The 15,234-nt window shown below is 39.0% G+C and overlaps 1 protein-coding gene across 3 annotated transcripts in view; it reads right to left on the bottom strand.

The window, feature by feature from the left end:
• Positions 1–15,234, bottom strand: part of prx (periaxin) — a 56,634-nt gene that overhangs the window by 24,822 nt on the left and 16,578 nt on the right. For all 3 annotated transcript variants that reach the window (XM_076873426.1, XM_076873428.1, XM_076873427.1), the window contains exons 2-7: positions 9,686–9,735; positions 6,970–7,077; positions 2,790–2,915; positions 2,064–2,223; positions 404–597; positions 18–253 (exon numbers count right to left, since the gene is read on the bottom strand). In XM_076873426.1, the coding sequence (XP_076729541.1) occupies positions 18–253; positions 404–597; positions 2,064–2,223; positions 2,790–2,915; positions 6,970–7,077; positions 9,686–9,735 (874 nt within the window). The remainder of the gene's footprint in view (positions 1–17; positions 254–403; positions 598–2,063; positions 2,224–2,789; positions 2,916–6,969; positions 7,078–9,685; positions 9,736–15,234) is intronic.

Genomic DNA, 15,234 nt, shown 5'->3' with positions numbered 1-15,234 from the left:
AAACAAAAAAGGCCAACCTCATCCTCTTCTTTGCCTTCCTCTCAACTGCTGCTCCTCTGGCTTCCTCTACTTCAACTTTTGGACTTTTCCTTTGTTTGAATTTGGGAAGAGAAAACTCTACATCACTCATCTCCAGCCTGGGAGGTGTTCCCTCTACCACCAGCTCCTCTCTTCGCTTCTCTTTTAGCCTTTTCAGACCAAAACGTCCACCTCGTTTCTTCTGAGTCTTGAATGGTTTGGTCCCCTTCACACTCTGAAAGAAACACGTGTGACAAGAGCATCAGTCAACAACATTTAAAGACCTGCATCTATCTGTACTAGTTGATCACTCACAATATATTTTTTCAGCACAATGGCTTTCAGGATTAAAAGTGATTACAATAAATTGATAAAGCTACTTTACCATTTTGCCCATCTTGACTTTGGGACCTTTGACCTCCACACTGGGAACCTTTGGGCGCACGCTGCCATCCGCTCCAGGGATGGTTCGCTTAAGCTGGAAGCTGACCCTATATGGCTCTGCGCACTGAAGGATTTTTAAAGCGTCTTCATACCTCACATTGTCAAAGTAGACTTTGGCACTTAGCAGCTGGTCACCTTCATACAGAAAAACAGTATGAACAATATATTCATGTACATCAGTTTGTGATGTATATTTAGTATAGGATGCATTTAGTGGAAAAAGTAGAAAAAGTAAAAGTGATTTATTAAATAAAGTTTGATTAGAGACACAGTTAAGCATTTTGCAATTTTGCACAATTTTAAAAAGTTTAAATTTGTTCAGAATTGAACAGCAGAAATGAGGCTTTCTTGTCGGAAGTAAGCAAAAAACCCCAAAACAAACCAAAACGAAAAAAAAAAACAAGCAAACAGCGGCCGACACCTAAGACTGGTGGGTAAGTAAGCGACTAATGCAGAAAACAGAGATTTTTAAATGGGAAACTGTTCTTGAAGTGAGTCAGGAAGTGTGATTTTTATCGTGGTGGAAGCAAAACAGCAAAAGTAAGAGGAAATTCGTGACGATGTTTATGTGAAGCGAAATGTGAAGCGTAGTTTGGATCTTCTTTTGCTGCTGGTTCAGTCAGTATTGTTTGGAGAGAGATAAAACCTGCAGCTTCAGAATCTAGCACAAAAAGCACAGAAACACAAAGCGCCCGCCGACGCTTCAAAATCAGTGAGCAGTCGGCTTTCAGCCCCGACGGCGTGTCCGTGTCTGCGTATGTGCTGTCGGGTGAAAAGGCGACATCTCACTGATTCAGATGCGTTGGGTTGTGTTTGTGTTTACGTCTTCGTGCAGAATCCGTGTACCTGCTCTCATTTACTGTTTCAGCTGTTTGGTGGTTGTAGAAATTTTGTGAGGTTTAACCTGAGATTCTGGCGTTTCGGGCAAAATAAATTTATATTTAAAAATTGATTCAGGATTTTAATGAATCGATATCACGTTATCCAAGCCAGAATCGTTTTTAATCGATAAATCGATAATCACCCCCCTTAATGACAATGTCATCAGAATAAATGCATTTAAAAAAAAGTGGGTTAGAGTTTGTTAACTCTTTGGAAATTGCAGACTCCCTGATGAGTCAGGAAGTGTTTAATCAATATTTGAAGATTTTTACAAAAATTCTGCAACAAAAATAGGCGTCAACTGTTGTTGGAATTTGTAGATTTCCACCTTCTGGGTCAAGACTTGTCCTATTATCTTCTATTGATATCATGTTACATTAGATTTTTTCCCCTTTTAACTTCAACTTAATTTCACCTTAATTTTATTTGCTTTATTTGGCCCCAACTTTTTGGCTTTTTGTTTCATATTTCATTATATTACTGAAGCAATTCATGAACTCTATTTTTAAAGGTGGGATATAAACAAAGCTGATATGAAATAAAATGAGAACAGATGATGTGGAAAATGTAATATTGGGCTTTCCCCCCAAATAATAAAGTTTTCTGTGCAAACTCCTTAAAAGAAGTCTAAATATCTTTTTAATTACCTTTTAAATCTTATATAAATGTTATGTATGTTAGTAGTGCTTTCTAAATGAATCAGGTGTGCTTGCAGGCACCTTGCTGTAGACTGAGGTGTTTAGCAGCTGGAGAGTCTTTGAGGACGTCTTTTACAAAGATCCCTCGTTCTCCTCCACCAGTCACACTGTAGCCGCTGGCTCCAGCCCCTGCCTCTGTCTCCACCACAATCTCCACAGATTTAGAGGCTTCCTCCACACTCTGCGACACACAGACACCAACACAAAACTTCGGTTATCCACGAGATTCTTTTTTTGTTTTATTATTACCAATACTAGTTTAGTAATAGCAAAAATATAGTTAAACACAAAATACTAGTCATTATTTCAGTCTTTTAAAAGAAGTTAGTCAGTGCATAAATCCTGTGGTTTTGTCAGCCTGCATCACACTACTGCATCAGAATTGAATAGCAGGTCAAAAGCAAGTAAAAAATTGCTAAAACAACTTTTCGGTCTTGAATTTTAATTATTTTTGGGCTCCAATGCTGAGTAAAATTTTGCACTTGTTTGAGTAGGTGCATGTTTTACTGTACTGTTCTCAACTTTACTTCAAAGTTCATTTTATCCATGAAGCTGTCGCAGAAGAAAGGTCATTCTATTCTTAGACTACATTCACTTTTCCACAGGCTGAAGAGAGGAAGTAAAATGCAGGAAAAAGTTAACAGTTTTCTGTGTTTAGCTGTGCATCACCTGGCACATTACAGCTTTAAGCCATTGATACATAGAAAGGTAACATATTTCAGCCTGAAAAGTCAGACTTCTGCTTACTGTCTGTTCATTTGCTGGCTCAGAGTCCATCTCTGGTTGGGCCAGCTGGCAGGTCGACTCTCTCAGATGACTTCTCTTCTGGCTCAGTACCTGCTTCAGCTCGGCATGGAGCTTCTCCTTCTGCACCTGCAACAGCACAGATGACAGGGGTTGAGGTGCCATATCATGATGCAGCAAAAAAAGAAGAAAGAAAAACACCAAAGTGGATTTGTTATGCTTTTCCTTGTTTTCTTAGTTTGTTATTTATGTTTTTTGTTTTCATGTGCTTTGAACTTCAAATTCTTACTTCCAGGTTCTGTTTGTAAGTTGTCACTTGCATTCCCTTCCTCCCTGCATCCTCCGATGTGTGAAAGTTCAAATCTCTACATCTCCCGTGTCAGTTATTGTCACTCACTTCCTGATTTATTTTGGTAGTTCAACTGTGCTGGTAGATGGAAGGAGAAGCGTTTCCATCTACCTGACATCTGCCTTCATGTGTAGAAACAGTCTGTCTTTATTCTAGCCTTTGTTGTCTTTTCAGCATAAGTCTCTGTAGTCCTGTTTATAGCCTTTTGGGAACCAGCTTCATATAATCTTGGATTACACTTTATTTTTTCCCTTCCTGGACTAAAGCTATCAGCTTTGGAATAAAGCTTACCTTTTGTTTGTCAGCCAACAAACAAACATTTGTTTGTCTGTTGCTTAAACTTTGCAGTTCATGACACTCTACTGTATATCCCAAATTTTGCCTTCAGAGTGCCTTAAATCTTCAGTTTTAGACATTTTTCTCACGGCATTTTAGACCCACCACCTTTTCAAACTACTAGTTAACTTCTGGCAGCCATAATAAGAAAGCTGACTCAAAGTGTGAGGGCTTAAAATGACTTATCATGCATAGCTACTTCAGTAATGGAAAGAATAATTGTGTAAATCTTTGACATAAATATAGTTTAACATAATGAAGATAAAAATAGATATATTTTCAGCAGTTTATTGTGTTACTTTCAAGCCTTTGGAAAAAATAAAGGACAAAACTGTAAAATAACTGAAAGCTAAAAGATAACTAATATTATTGTTTAATGTAATACCTGTAGATGGTAATCAAGGAAAATAAACTTAAAATCAATGAAATTTTAAATAAAGAAAAAAACCTTAATTAATTGGATACATTTGTTATAAGGCACCCACTTTTGTTTTTGTATAGACTGTCTTGTTAATTGATAATTACATAAGAATGCAAATTTACAACATTACACATCTAAATGTGAAAAATAAGAACTGAATTTTAATTACATGCATTGTTCAAACTACATATTTAACCATGTAACTAAAAATATCACCTAGCTAATATTCAAATAATTTTGGCTAATTGATCCCCCCCCCCCGTCCTTCCAGCTGTTGTTGTTCCCACATGATAACAAGATATATCCCATTCACCTTGTTAGCAATGCAGACAAATGGGCACAAAATAACTGCAACCAGTATGTGTTACTGTCTGGTCCCATCCAACAGCAACCGCCTTTTGCAAAATCCTCCTAAAAGTCCTCCTTCTAAAGTTGCTAACATTCTAGTTTGTGCGTTGGGGTGTTTACAGAGTCCCAGCACCTGCACTGTCACTTCAGCTTCATCATATTTAGACATTTTGTTGTTCATTTTGCGTCCAGTGGCTGGCGGTCACCTGCTGCCGCATGAAAAGACTGTGGAGTGACATTCCTGCTGAGCTGGGAGAAATGAGAGCTTGTTTACGTGTGGGACAATGACCTCAGCATATCTGTCCTGGGCTATTGTATTCCAGTTTGAATGGTCCTGGTTAGTGTCCAGGTCAGGAGGTCAGTCACCTCTCTGCTCTGAATATATCTATATACCAACATAGTTTTTTTTAAATAGACATTTTCTGAACGTGAGTGGAGCTGCGATGGCTTTGATCCAAATCAAGGAAATCATAAACAAATATGAACCTAGCTAATAAAATTAGTGTTACTTAAAAACTCCCAGAGAGCAGCCATTTGGCTTTTCTACCTTTAAAACCCGGAGAGCAGCCAAATGGCTGGTAGGCTTTTAGCTAAGCTTTAGCTTCAGCCAAGTGGAAGCTAAATTGGCTAGTCATTCATATGTATATTAGGTTGTTACCTGGGAATTCTGGAGGGAGGGGAGTGGGGGTGTGTGATTGAGGGGGTGGGGGAGCTGCTAAAAGCTGTGAACTTCCTTTTGTGTTTCATCTTGATGCATTCTCAATCATCCAGGGAAATAAATCTCCAAAAGTCACCAACTTGGATTGTTTCAGTTTGCCATCTTAGGGAGAAATCAACACACATGGGTGTATGTCCTTTGTTGCTGAGATTTATTGATAAAAACAGTACAAAAAACCAACCATTTGTACACATATTTACAAATGGCCTGCTGAGTGGTGCATGGAGCATGTTCATTGGTTCATGGACCTCCCTGAACTAATGGCATTTATTGCAATTGTCATCTTGCGGGGGGTTAACAGGGTTCCATCTCTAAATGACTGCTGGTCAGCAAACCTGGGAAACCCACAGATAATTGGAACTATGGCACGAAACCGCTTCCAAGACATCATGCAACACCTACGCTTTGATGACAAGTCCACCCGCAGTGATCGAGCAAAGACTGATAAGTTCGCTGCAATTTCCAGTGTGTGGGGATCATTTGTCACCAACTGCATCACGTGCTACAACCCTGGTCTACATATCACCGTTGATGAACAGCTTTTCCCATCAAAGACTCGGTGCTGTTTCCTGCAGTATATTGCAAGTAAACCTGACAAGTTTGGGATCAAGTTTTGGGTGGCTTGCGACCTAAAATCCAAGTACATTTGCAATGTCTTCCCATATCTTGGCAAGGACCCCAATCGTCCCACTGGGGAGAGACTTTCTGAAAATGTAGTAATGAGGCTGATGGAACCATTCCTAGAAAAGGGCAGAAATGTTACCACGGACAATTTTTTCACATCGCTTTCACTTGCGCAAAAACTTCTTAGACGGAAAACCACCATCCTCGGCACAGTCAACAAGATTCGCAGGGAAATTCCTCAATCCACTCAAACCCCCACTCCCCTCCCTCCAGAATTCCCAGGTAACAACCTAATATACATATGAATGACTAGCCAATTTAGCTTCCACTTGGCTGAAGCTAAAGCTTAGCTAAAAGCCTACCAGCCATTTGGCTGCTCTCCAGGTTTTAAAGGTAGAAAGGTAGAAGCCTGGGGATGCTACTGTTAACTGAAATAAAGCAAAAACTAACTAAACTGATACTGTGTATAAGCTAAATAAATAAAGATTTTTTGTTTTTTTGGTTAAATTTATAACACTAGCATTGAGAATCTGATATTTACATGACTGATCAGAACCCTTTACACACACAGAAAGCTCCACAGCTGAAAAACGTTAATATTTAAATGGCTGTCAGTTCCTTCAGCAGCCACTAAAGGCTGGCTCCAAAGGTAAATCAATTCCCGCTAATCAAATTTAATTCAATTTATTTTTATTTATATAGAGCCACATCACAACAGCAATTACTGCAAGGTACGTTATTTTGTACGGTAAAGACCAATTCTGTAAAATTCATAAAGCTAGTGTAAAATATTGCCTGGTAGGAAGTGGCATTTGTTATACTGATCACAATAAGATGGATTACCTAAAAGTCTTTTCAGATACACTTTAACCTCCTAAGACCCGAACTCTTCCACAGCATGCATTTTTAATTTCTCTTTGATATTTGGGCTGATTGGGACCTGATGAATGTAAAAACAAAGAATTACTAAAAAATTTTTTTTACCCAATTTTTGTTTCTGAGAAAAATGAGAGCCACTTATGAGGATATTCGTTTAAAATTTCGATAGAACAGTAGCAGCATAAAGTCCTCATAAGTGGATATCAGGCCCTTGTAGAGCAAAATTGAGTATTTTGGTCTAAATAACCCAAAATGTGATGTCCACATATGTGGACGCCAGGTCCTAGGAGGTTAAAATGACCCAATGTTTTTACCTTTTATGAAAAATGGATGAAAAAGATGATTTGTCAGCGCTGTTGCTTTTCAGACAAGCTTTTTTTTTTCTTTATTGACAATTAGATTTGTAAACACCTTTATTCTGACACATGGATGCATGGCAGTAAAACTCAGTTTATGCATGAAACCTTCATGTGCATCCTATCATTGCAGGTCATTTTCTGTGTCTCACCACTCTCTCAGGGCTCTCCTGTTCCTCTGTGGAGCCGCTGTGGTGAGGGTTGCGCTGGGGGGCGGAGGGGGATCTGGAAGACGGGGGTGACCGCCTCTTATCTTTTACCTGCCCAGACAACAGAAAGTGAGATGTTTGAGCGCGTGAGGCAGCAGTTTCTGGTGGTTTTACCCTTTAACTCAATTAATAAGATTATTTTGGGCCTGTGAACAGCTCTGCAGTGGAAGCTGTGGGAAAAATCTTAAGAACAGGGAGACGTATGTTTTAAATTTTAACACATATTGACATTTCTTTCTCTGCTGCTCCAGTGAAGCTGTTTAACAGAGGAAAACTGTACTGGGAATCTCCCAGATGTGAAAAATGTAAGCTACAGTGTGCATGTCCAGCTCAGCAAACGTCCTCTGCATGAGTAAAATAAGATTTACAGTACAAGCTGTAGTCTTGTTACGTTTCTGACTCTGTGTGCTAGTCATGCTTCAGTACCATCCAGTATCAGGATGAAAATCACAGTATTAAAAAGTGATGCAGGTTTTATTGCAAACAGTATTTGCAAAATACAGAAGCATTGTGAAATTTTTTTTCTGAAGCAGCTACATTTTTAATGTCCCCCAGATGACTGGTGATCCTGTTGTTTGCATTGGCTGTGTTCTCCTATTGAAGCAGGTTTTTCAGAGACAGCTGCAAGAAAAGATGAAGGTATTTTCTTTCAGGTGACTGTTAACCACTATAAATTGAATTATGAAATAAACTCTTTGTGATCTACTTTATAATTTCATTTTTTTCTGATTAAATCCACCACGACATATTGTTGTTATTCTGCTGCTGCCTCTAATTTGCAAAGAATATTTTTTCTTGGACTGAAACGGTGTTTCTCCCCAAGACTAATTTTAGACTAAGTCAAAGTTAAAAATAGGGGCATTTACCTCTCGCCCCCTTTTCTAGAGGAAGCACACCATGTCCAACCCTCCTATATCTCCTTCCTCTGCTTGTGACATGAACTCTTGCACAGATGATCTTGTCAAAACATTATGTTCCAACACTTTGACAGTGTAACCTCTGACACAAACTATAAATTCCCAGCACACAGTGAAAGCTGAATGCCTGTGATAATAGATCTTATAATTGTTCCCATTAGAAGAATTCAGTTTGAAACCATTTTGCTTACCAAATGTAATATTCCTGAAAGCTGTCTTACCATGCTCATGTCTTTAGTGCTCACCCCGCAAGCTGCTTGTTCAAAGATATATAAATACACGCATTTCCTCTCACAGAAACACAGCAGTCAGCAGGCATAAAACTTAAAGCTGTAATGACTTAGTGCTCTGTTTATGAGGTGCTACGCCACTAGAGATAATGTGCAGCTCGCTTCATAAAGTGCAATAATGCACTACATTTAAAATAGATTTGATTAGAGCAAATGAACAGCCACAGTAAAATACACGGCTGTGCAACATGACAAACAGTCACGTCTGTCGACGCTCGTTTCAGTTAAACAGCAGTCGCATAAAAGAATCGCTCCACTGACTGAAAGTGTCCCCTGGGTACTTAGAGCTGAAATGCTGCATGTTTTTCAGAATCATTATTATTATTATTATTATTATTATTATTATTATATACAGTCAAATGGAAATTGCTCAACTTTTTTCTTTGTGTATTGGGATAAGCAAACAGTTGATTCTTGGTCAAACACTGCAGTTACTTAATTAAACAGTAATATACTATTTTTGTTTTTTATGTTGTAATCTAAAGGCGACCTGTTCAGCTCATTTCCAGTATCGGATTTTTGTTGTTGGACAAAAAGTCACATTGCATGATTTTTTGTGCAAAATCACCATTATTTATTTAAGACTGATTCCTTGGTTTCCTTTTTAAGGTCAGCTTTCTTCTGATTTGCTGCTTCTTGTAAACAGAGGGTTTAAATGGCAGGTGGGCGGGACATCTGTGGTGACAGCCACAGCTGTTTGCCTGATATGACCACATGCCTTCACTATGACATCATACAAATCCAAAAGCAGAAAAAAATGCATGAAACTGAGCATTTGGTGGAGTCTGAATTATTATTATTTTTACTTAATGTTTGAGTTTCTGGTGGCCGTGTTTCACATGATCATCGACATTGTGGACAGAAAACAAGAAAAGGGTATAAAAAAAAAAAAAAAACAACAACCCAAAACTGTCTAATGGAGAAGTGAATATTCCTTATATTTATCATGCCTAAAAATCTATATAACTTTAAAATCACAATAACCTTTGTGTATGAGATTATTTGCCACTGATTAGGGAATGATCTGTTTAAATCTCTTGCATCTCAGCTCTGTATTTTTAAGAATTCATGAATTTATGCCAAGATCTAAAGAAAGTCTGGTACAGGTTTTTAAACCTTTTTGACACCAGGGACCCTTTCGTGCACATAGATATCATGAATTAGTTGCCATTTCTGTCTCTAAATGAAGGATGCATGTGCACTTTTAAAACCTAAACATGATAATTTCTGCGTGCACCAAGATAGTTTAGCTTTTGTTTGGTTGTTTATGTGCAGATCTGCACATTTTAAAGTGACAGCTCAGTTTGTACATACACCTTATTTAGAGTAAATTCCAAATTTCATTCATGCAGGTAACTCTTGGTACTGTTCGTATCAAACATTTTCTCTGTAACACCTGTAACATGACTTATGGGTGTGTTTGCATGAGCAGGAAGAAGGCTGTGTACTTACGGCTGGATCTCTGGTCTGGTTGAAAACATGGCTGTCCTCTTGGTCTCTGTCTAAAACATTAAAAGAAAACAACTCCTTGTTAATTTGTTAATTCATTGATTATCAATCAGTGATGAACAGAATGTCTTTGGTATTATCTTTAGATACGGAGCATGTTAGTGATTTGTTGAGCGGCATAAAGAATGAGAGTGGAAGGACATTTCCTGAATTTATTCAGCCAATTTTCCTGCATTTGAAAGACGATAAACAAGGAAGAATGCAATTGTGCAATTACCTCAAGTTTCGTTAGAAAAAAAATGAAGATGGTTCAGAGGTGAGTTCATTTTCATGTATAAATCAAAAGCAATGAAAGGGTGGATGCTTGGGAAAATTTGCCCAGCAAAAAGAGCAGAATAAAACTAGAACAAAAAACGCCTAGTAATTGTTGTTTCAGTGGACATTTGGTGACATAAAGCACTTTCTTTGAGACAGCAGGACACCACTCACTATTCACATGCCATCGAAATATAACAGCATCATGTAACAGTAAATTAGCCCCGGTAGTGCTCTTGAGAAAATGAACATCTGGTATTCATGTCAGGTTTAAGTATATGGAGTTAGAGGCTCTGATATAGTGACACAGCTGTCAGTCTGAAGCTTCTGGAAGGGTTTACATTCTTTCCATAGTCTCAGTTATTGCTCTGCACTGATTGCCCGAGCCCAGCCATCTGCACAAACTGTCCATTCACACCTTTAGGAAACCAGTGGTCCCAACAAGCCTAAACTAGTGTCTTATAAATATTCTGTAGAAATACTAAAATGCCAAAATTGTTTATTTTGGTAACTTTTCATGTCAGCAGCTGCTCCGAGGTGATGCACACCACTATGCTCCCTGAAGGCTGATAAAATTATACTACCGCAGTGGCAATATGCAAAGTTTGGAATAATGGTAGGAAAGAACTGACCTTCTTACAGGTGCACTGTCTGACTCTACTCACCACAAGAGTTAAAATGGATGATAAAGCAGGGCATTTTTTTCATGTGACACTGCAAGCTTCTAGCCTATGAGAGTGCAGCGTTTCTTGGTTTTTGAGTTATATAAACTGTTCACATGGCACAAATGAACTTCATTAAACAAAGGTGATGTCCTAGAGACTGCAGTGCAGATACAAGCATGACAAATCAAGCTGTTTGTAGGTCAAATAGTAAAATACAGGTTTAGGTTTGTGCGTGTTTAAAATGAGGATTGATCAAGGCAAGAATACTTCCACTGCTTGTTTTAACCCTGTGCATCCTGAACCTTTCTGTTTATCCAGTGTAACTTGGCTGACCCTATGTGAAAAAGTGCCTAAAGTACCACCCTTGGCGGCAAGAAGTGCAATCAGGCATTTGCAATATTGGAAGGTTTTTCAGCATGAACACTCTGTTTAAAGTCATGCCAAAGCTGTTCAATTGGATAAATCCAGACTTTCAAAACGATCTTGGCATGTTTTGGATCATTGTCCTGCTGTATAATCCAAGTGCTCTTGAGCTTCACAGCACAAACTGATGCCCGAACATTTTCCTTCCGGATTTTCTGGTACAGAGCAGATTTTATGGTTCCATCAATTATGACATATGGTCCAGGTCATGAAGCAGCAAAGCACTTCCAGAACATCACTGGCGCCCACAAGTTTGACTGTTGGTGTGATGATCTCTTTTTGAGATACTTTGTTAGTTTTACACCAGATAAAACAGGAATTAAATCTTCTAAATAGTTCAACTTTTGTCCCATTAGTCTACAGAGTCCTTTTAACAAATGTGAGATGTGCCTTTGTTCTTTTTGGTAGCAATGATCTTCTCCTCTGAACTCTCTCATGGATGCCATTTTTGCCAAGTCTTTTTCTTATTGCTGAATCATGAACTGTGACCTTAACTGGAGCATGTAAGGCCTGCAGTTCTTTACAAGTTATTCTGGGCTGACTTGTCAATGCACTATTTTTGAAATTTTGGTAGGCCAGCCACTCCTAGGAAAGTTCACCGCTGTTCCAAGTTGTGGATGAAACCTCTCACTATGGTTCGCCTTAGAAATGGTTTTGTAACTCTGAGTTTCTTTAGATCACGGCACGATGTGTTGCTTTTTGAGATCTTTTAGACTCCTTTGGTTTGTCAGACATGTTCTCTTTAAGCGTGGCTAGAGAAATTTGTCTCAGCTTTGCAAAAGCTGTTGCTAATCAGAGTCAATTAATGATTGAAGGAGGGTCAGGTAGGTTTGATTAGTTTTTGTTCCCACACTGTATTCACTCATGTTAAGATTACTTTGATGATCTGAAACATTTAAGTGAGACAAATATGGAAGAAACAAATAAACGAAGAAATCAGGAAGTGGGCTAATATTTTGCCCCTGTGCACAGTGCATCTGCTGGACAAAGTTTGGTTTGTTGGAAATATTTTTAAGAACGTTCTTGAATTCATGGACTTGCCAACAACAGCACAAGTCTGCAGGAATCACCTCTGTTTCTCTGCAATCATGTGGTTACTTTTCGGTGCCTCAGCTCAGCTATGTGCGTGTGTGTGTGAATTTGAGTGCGTGTGTTTGGGCGTGTGGTGTCAGCGTGGATGCCGTGCCTGTTTGGGTGGGTAGGGGGTATCTGGTGTCTAGCGGGTCACAGGAACACATAACATACATTCGCTGCATCCCAGCCGTCAGTGTATCAGTCACGGAGGAGCAGGGACACGAATTAATGGAACAGAACAACATTTTGAAGAGACCGATGCTTTTAAAAGATCCGCGGAGACATCAGAACCATCCCAGAGTACCTGCTAATTCACTGAATGGTGCTCTAGTAGAGACAGAGACCTCACCCTCACACATGTTTATTCTTCAAGGTTTTAAGACAATTATCTAAAGAATAATGATCTACTTTTAGACACTGAGCTCTGGAATAAGATGTTTTCACTCTCTGGTGTTTTCACGTGCATTTGAATATAGTTTAAACTTAAAATCAGACACAGACTAAAGACAAAATATGATCTTTAGAAATAGAATATTTTTATTTAGGATATTCTAACCCTTTCTGACTTGTTTTTGTGCTACTGAGAGGGACTATTTATCAAGTGCAGCGGCAATAGCAGGTGTACCCACTGCACTGCTGAACTAATGGCCCATAAGTGGCGTCAGAGTCTAAATGAGCAGTTGTTACTGAAATGTTTTATTAAACTAAAGTAGGCATAACGGTGACAGAAATTTCCAGCGAGTGATGTAATTTTTAAATGTATATACAAACTATATAGAAATCTGTTCAATTATTGAAACTGTAATAAACAAAATAAAAATAAAAGACACTTAAAACACATGTTTACATTTCCTGATCTGTGAAATTAGAAAAGTGAAGAAACATTTTCAGGTGAGAATATTACAGTGAAAGTGTAAACATGCAGATGACTGGGGATTGTTAAGCTGCTGTAGGTTTTCACCTACAGCAGCTTTAAACTGCAGCTCCGTGCTGCAGATGGACAGCAACAGGTGGAGGAGGTGGCACTCCCTGGATGGAGCTAAGGAATGGAGGCATGGCAGTGGAGGAGGAGGAGAAGATTTGAAATGCCTCACAGAGTGGTCTTATTATAGATCAGACTCACATCTGCAGGCCCCCACACGCCTCACGACTGCCCCACAGACACCCCAGCATGTGTAGGTGTAAAGTAGTGAAGTGGGAGGTATTTTTACCCACAGTTTAAAACTTCCTTCAATGAAAAGTGGATGTTAGAAAAGTATCATTCCTCATACCTGACTACATTACTGCTTGATTGCCTCTTTGCTGCTGCTCTGATTAGTAAACAACCAGGTAAAATAGAGACATAACACTCGATTTATGCAGTCGCCTTGATGCCAGCTTTCGGGTGACGACACCCTGGAGCTCAGCTATGTATCCCCTATGTATAAGAACCAGAACCAACTCGTTCAGGAAGGCGTTACACGATGCAGTTTTATTTTCATATTTTTCATAGTAATTCACACAAATTACTTTCTGATTATTAGTTTTTCTGCCAATGTGAGTCTAGTTGGAGCAATATCAGCAGAATTACAAGGAAATTACCGAGCAGAGTTTCATGAAACATGCTGAGGACCTGGAGGGTGAGCAAAAGGATCCTTTACATACCATCAGGAAGTGTTCAGAAAGCCAGCAGAGTATAATTTGCGGTAAATAACACAAAAACGTGACCTGAAAACACAGGAACTAACAAACAACTAACAGAGTATGGCTGTTTACTGGTTTCAAACTGATTCCCAAAATGTTGACTGACCCTCATCCTTTCAATTTTAATGCAACTATGGCCAGTGGGAATATATTTAAAGCTAACCACACAAGTTGTTCAATTTGCACTGCAATGTTAAAGGGGACACTGCAATCAAAAATAACAATAAGATGCTGGATGTTCACCCTCTCAGGGGTTGGGAGTGCATGAAGACTCGTGTGTCCAATGTCACAGCCAATAACAGCATCTCTATGCTTTGGTTGTCCCTGAGAAAGATAACAGTTGGCAAAAGCAGCACTGCAGAGGGAGACTGCATGGCAGCTGTTCATTCATTTTTGAGGGAGTGCCAAACTACTTTGCATGATACCCGCTAGGCGGATATTATGTAAAATTGGTACATAGTGGTGCAGATAAATCAAGAAAAATGTGGACTGCAAAAAAAAAAAAAAAAAGCTATCTGGGGCAGTTTAGAAGACCTGTTTTCTTTGGGAGAAAACTTCCTTGATTAGGACTTTGAAAATTTGTGGCACTCATAAAAATGTTAAAAGTAGCCTCTTTTAACAGTGTTCTACAAAGCATGTAAAGTAATATTTACATAAAACAGGCCAGGGTGTGCACGAGTAAAGCAGCTTTGTAGTATTGTAACTGTATTAGTTTAGTTATAACTGCAAGTATTGCAACCATACTTACTGCTCGTTCGTGTAAATAACTATTCTGCTGCATCACAGGATCCACTCTTTTATTTTTCCTCAAGGCAGAAAAACTTTCATTTTTCATATCACAGGGTATGGACTGAAACAACAGCCCAGGCTGGGAATTTGACTCATCTCCAGACCACTGTGTTCCTGTAAACTACCAGACTGCCGGTTTTGCAGTCTAACCCTCTGTTACCCTTTTTTGGGTTCCCAGAAGACTTCTACATTTCTACTTAAAACTATGAGAGGAAAAGGTTAAAGCGGATCAGTGTGTTTGCTGTAGCTCACACAAATATACGAGGCTCAGCACACAGACCAGTCACACAAACCAATCTGCCTACACAGATGAGGTGGAAATATTAATGATTGCATTAACAAGCAAACCATCAAACATACTGAAGCGTTCTAAAACTTCAGGTACAATCATTTCTTGAAATTGAAAACTACAGGCCAGAACAACCCTCGGGCCAGCGGGAAATGTTCAACATTATAACAGCAGCTGGAAGCCATTCAGGGATAACTCTCCTGGTTAAGACTAAGCATGTGTGTACGGTTCTCCTTCACACTCATCTCCTCTCTACACTGTTGATTTCACGGCCACTGAAGTGAAGACAACACACAGAGAGCATAATGAAACTG

This window comes from Maylandia zebra, linkage group LG14 (assembly GCF_041146795.1).
Source record: "Maylandia zebra isolate NMK-2024a linkage group LG14, Mzebra_GT3a, whole genome shotgun sequence".
Lineage (NCBI taxonomy): Eukaryota > Metazoa > Chordata > Actinopteri > Cichliformes > Cichlidae > Maylandia > Maylandia zebra.
Note: the sequence above shows the minus strand (reverse complement) of the source record. Positions and strands in the feature narration are given on the sequence as shown.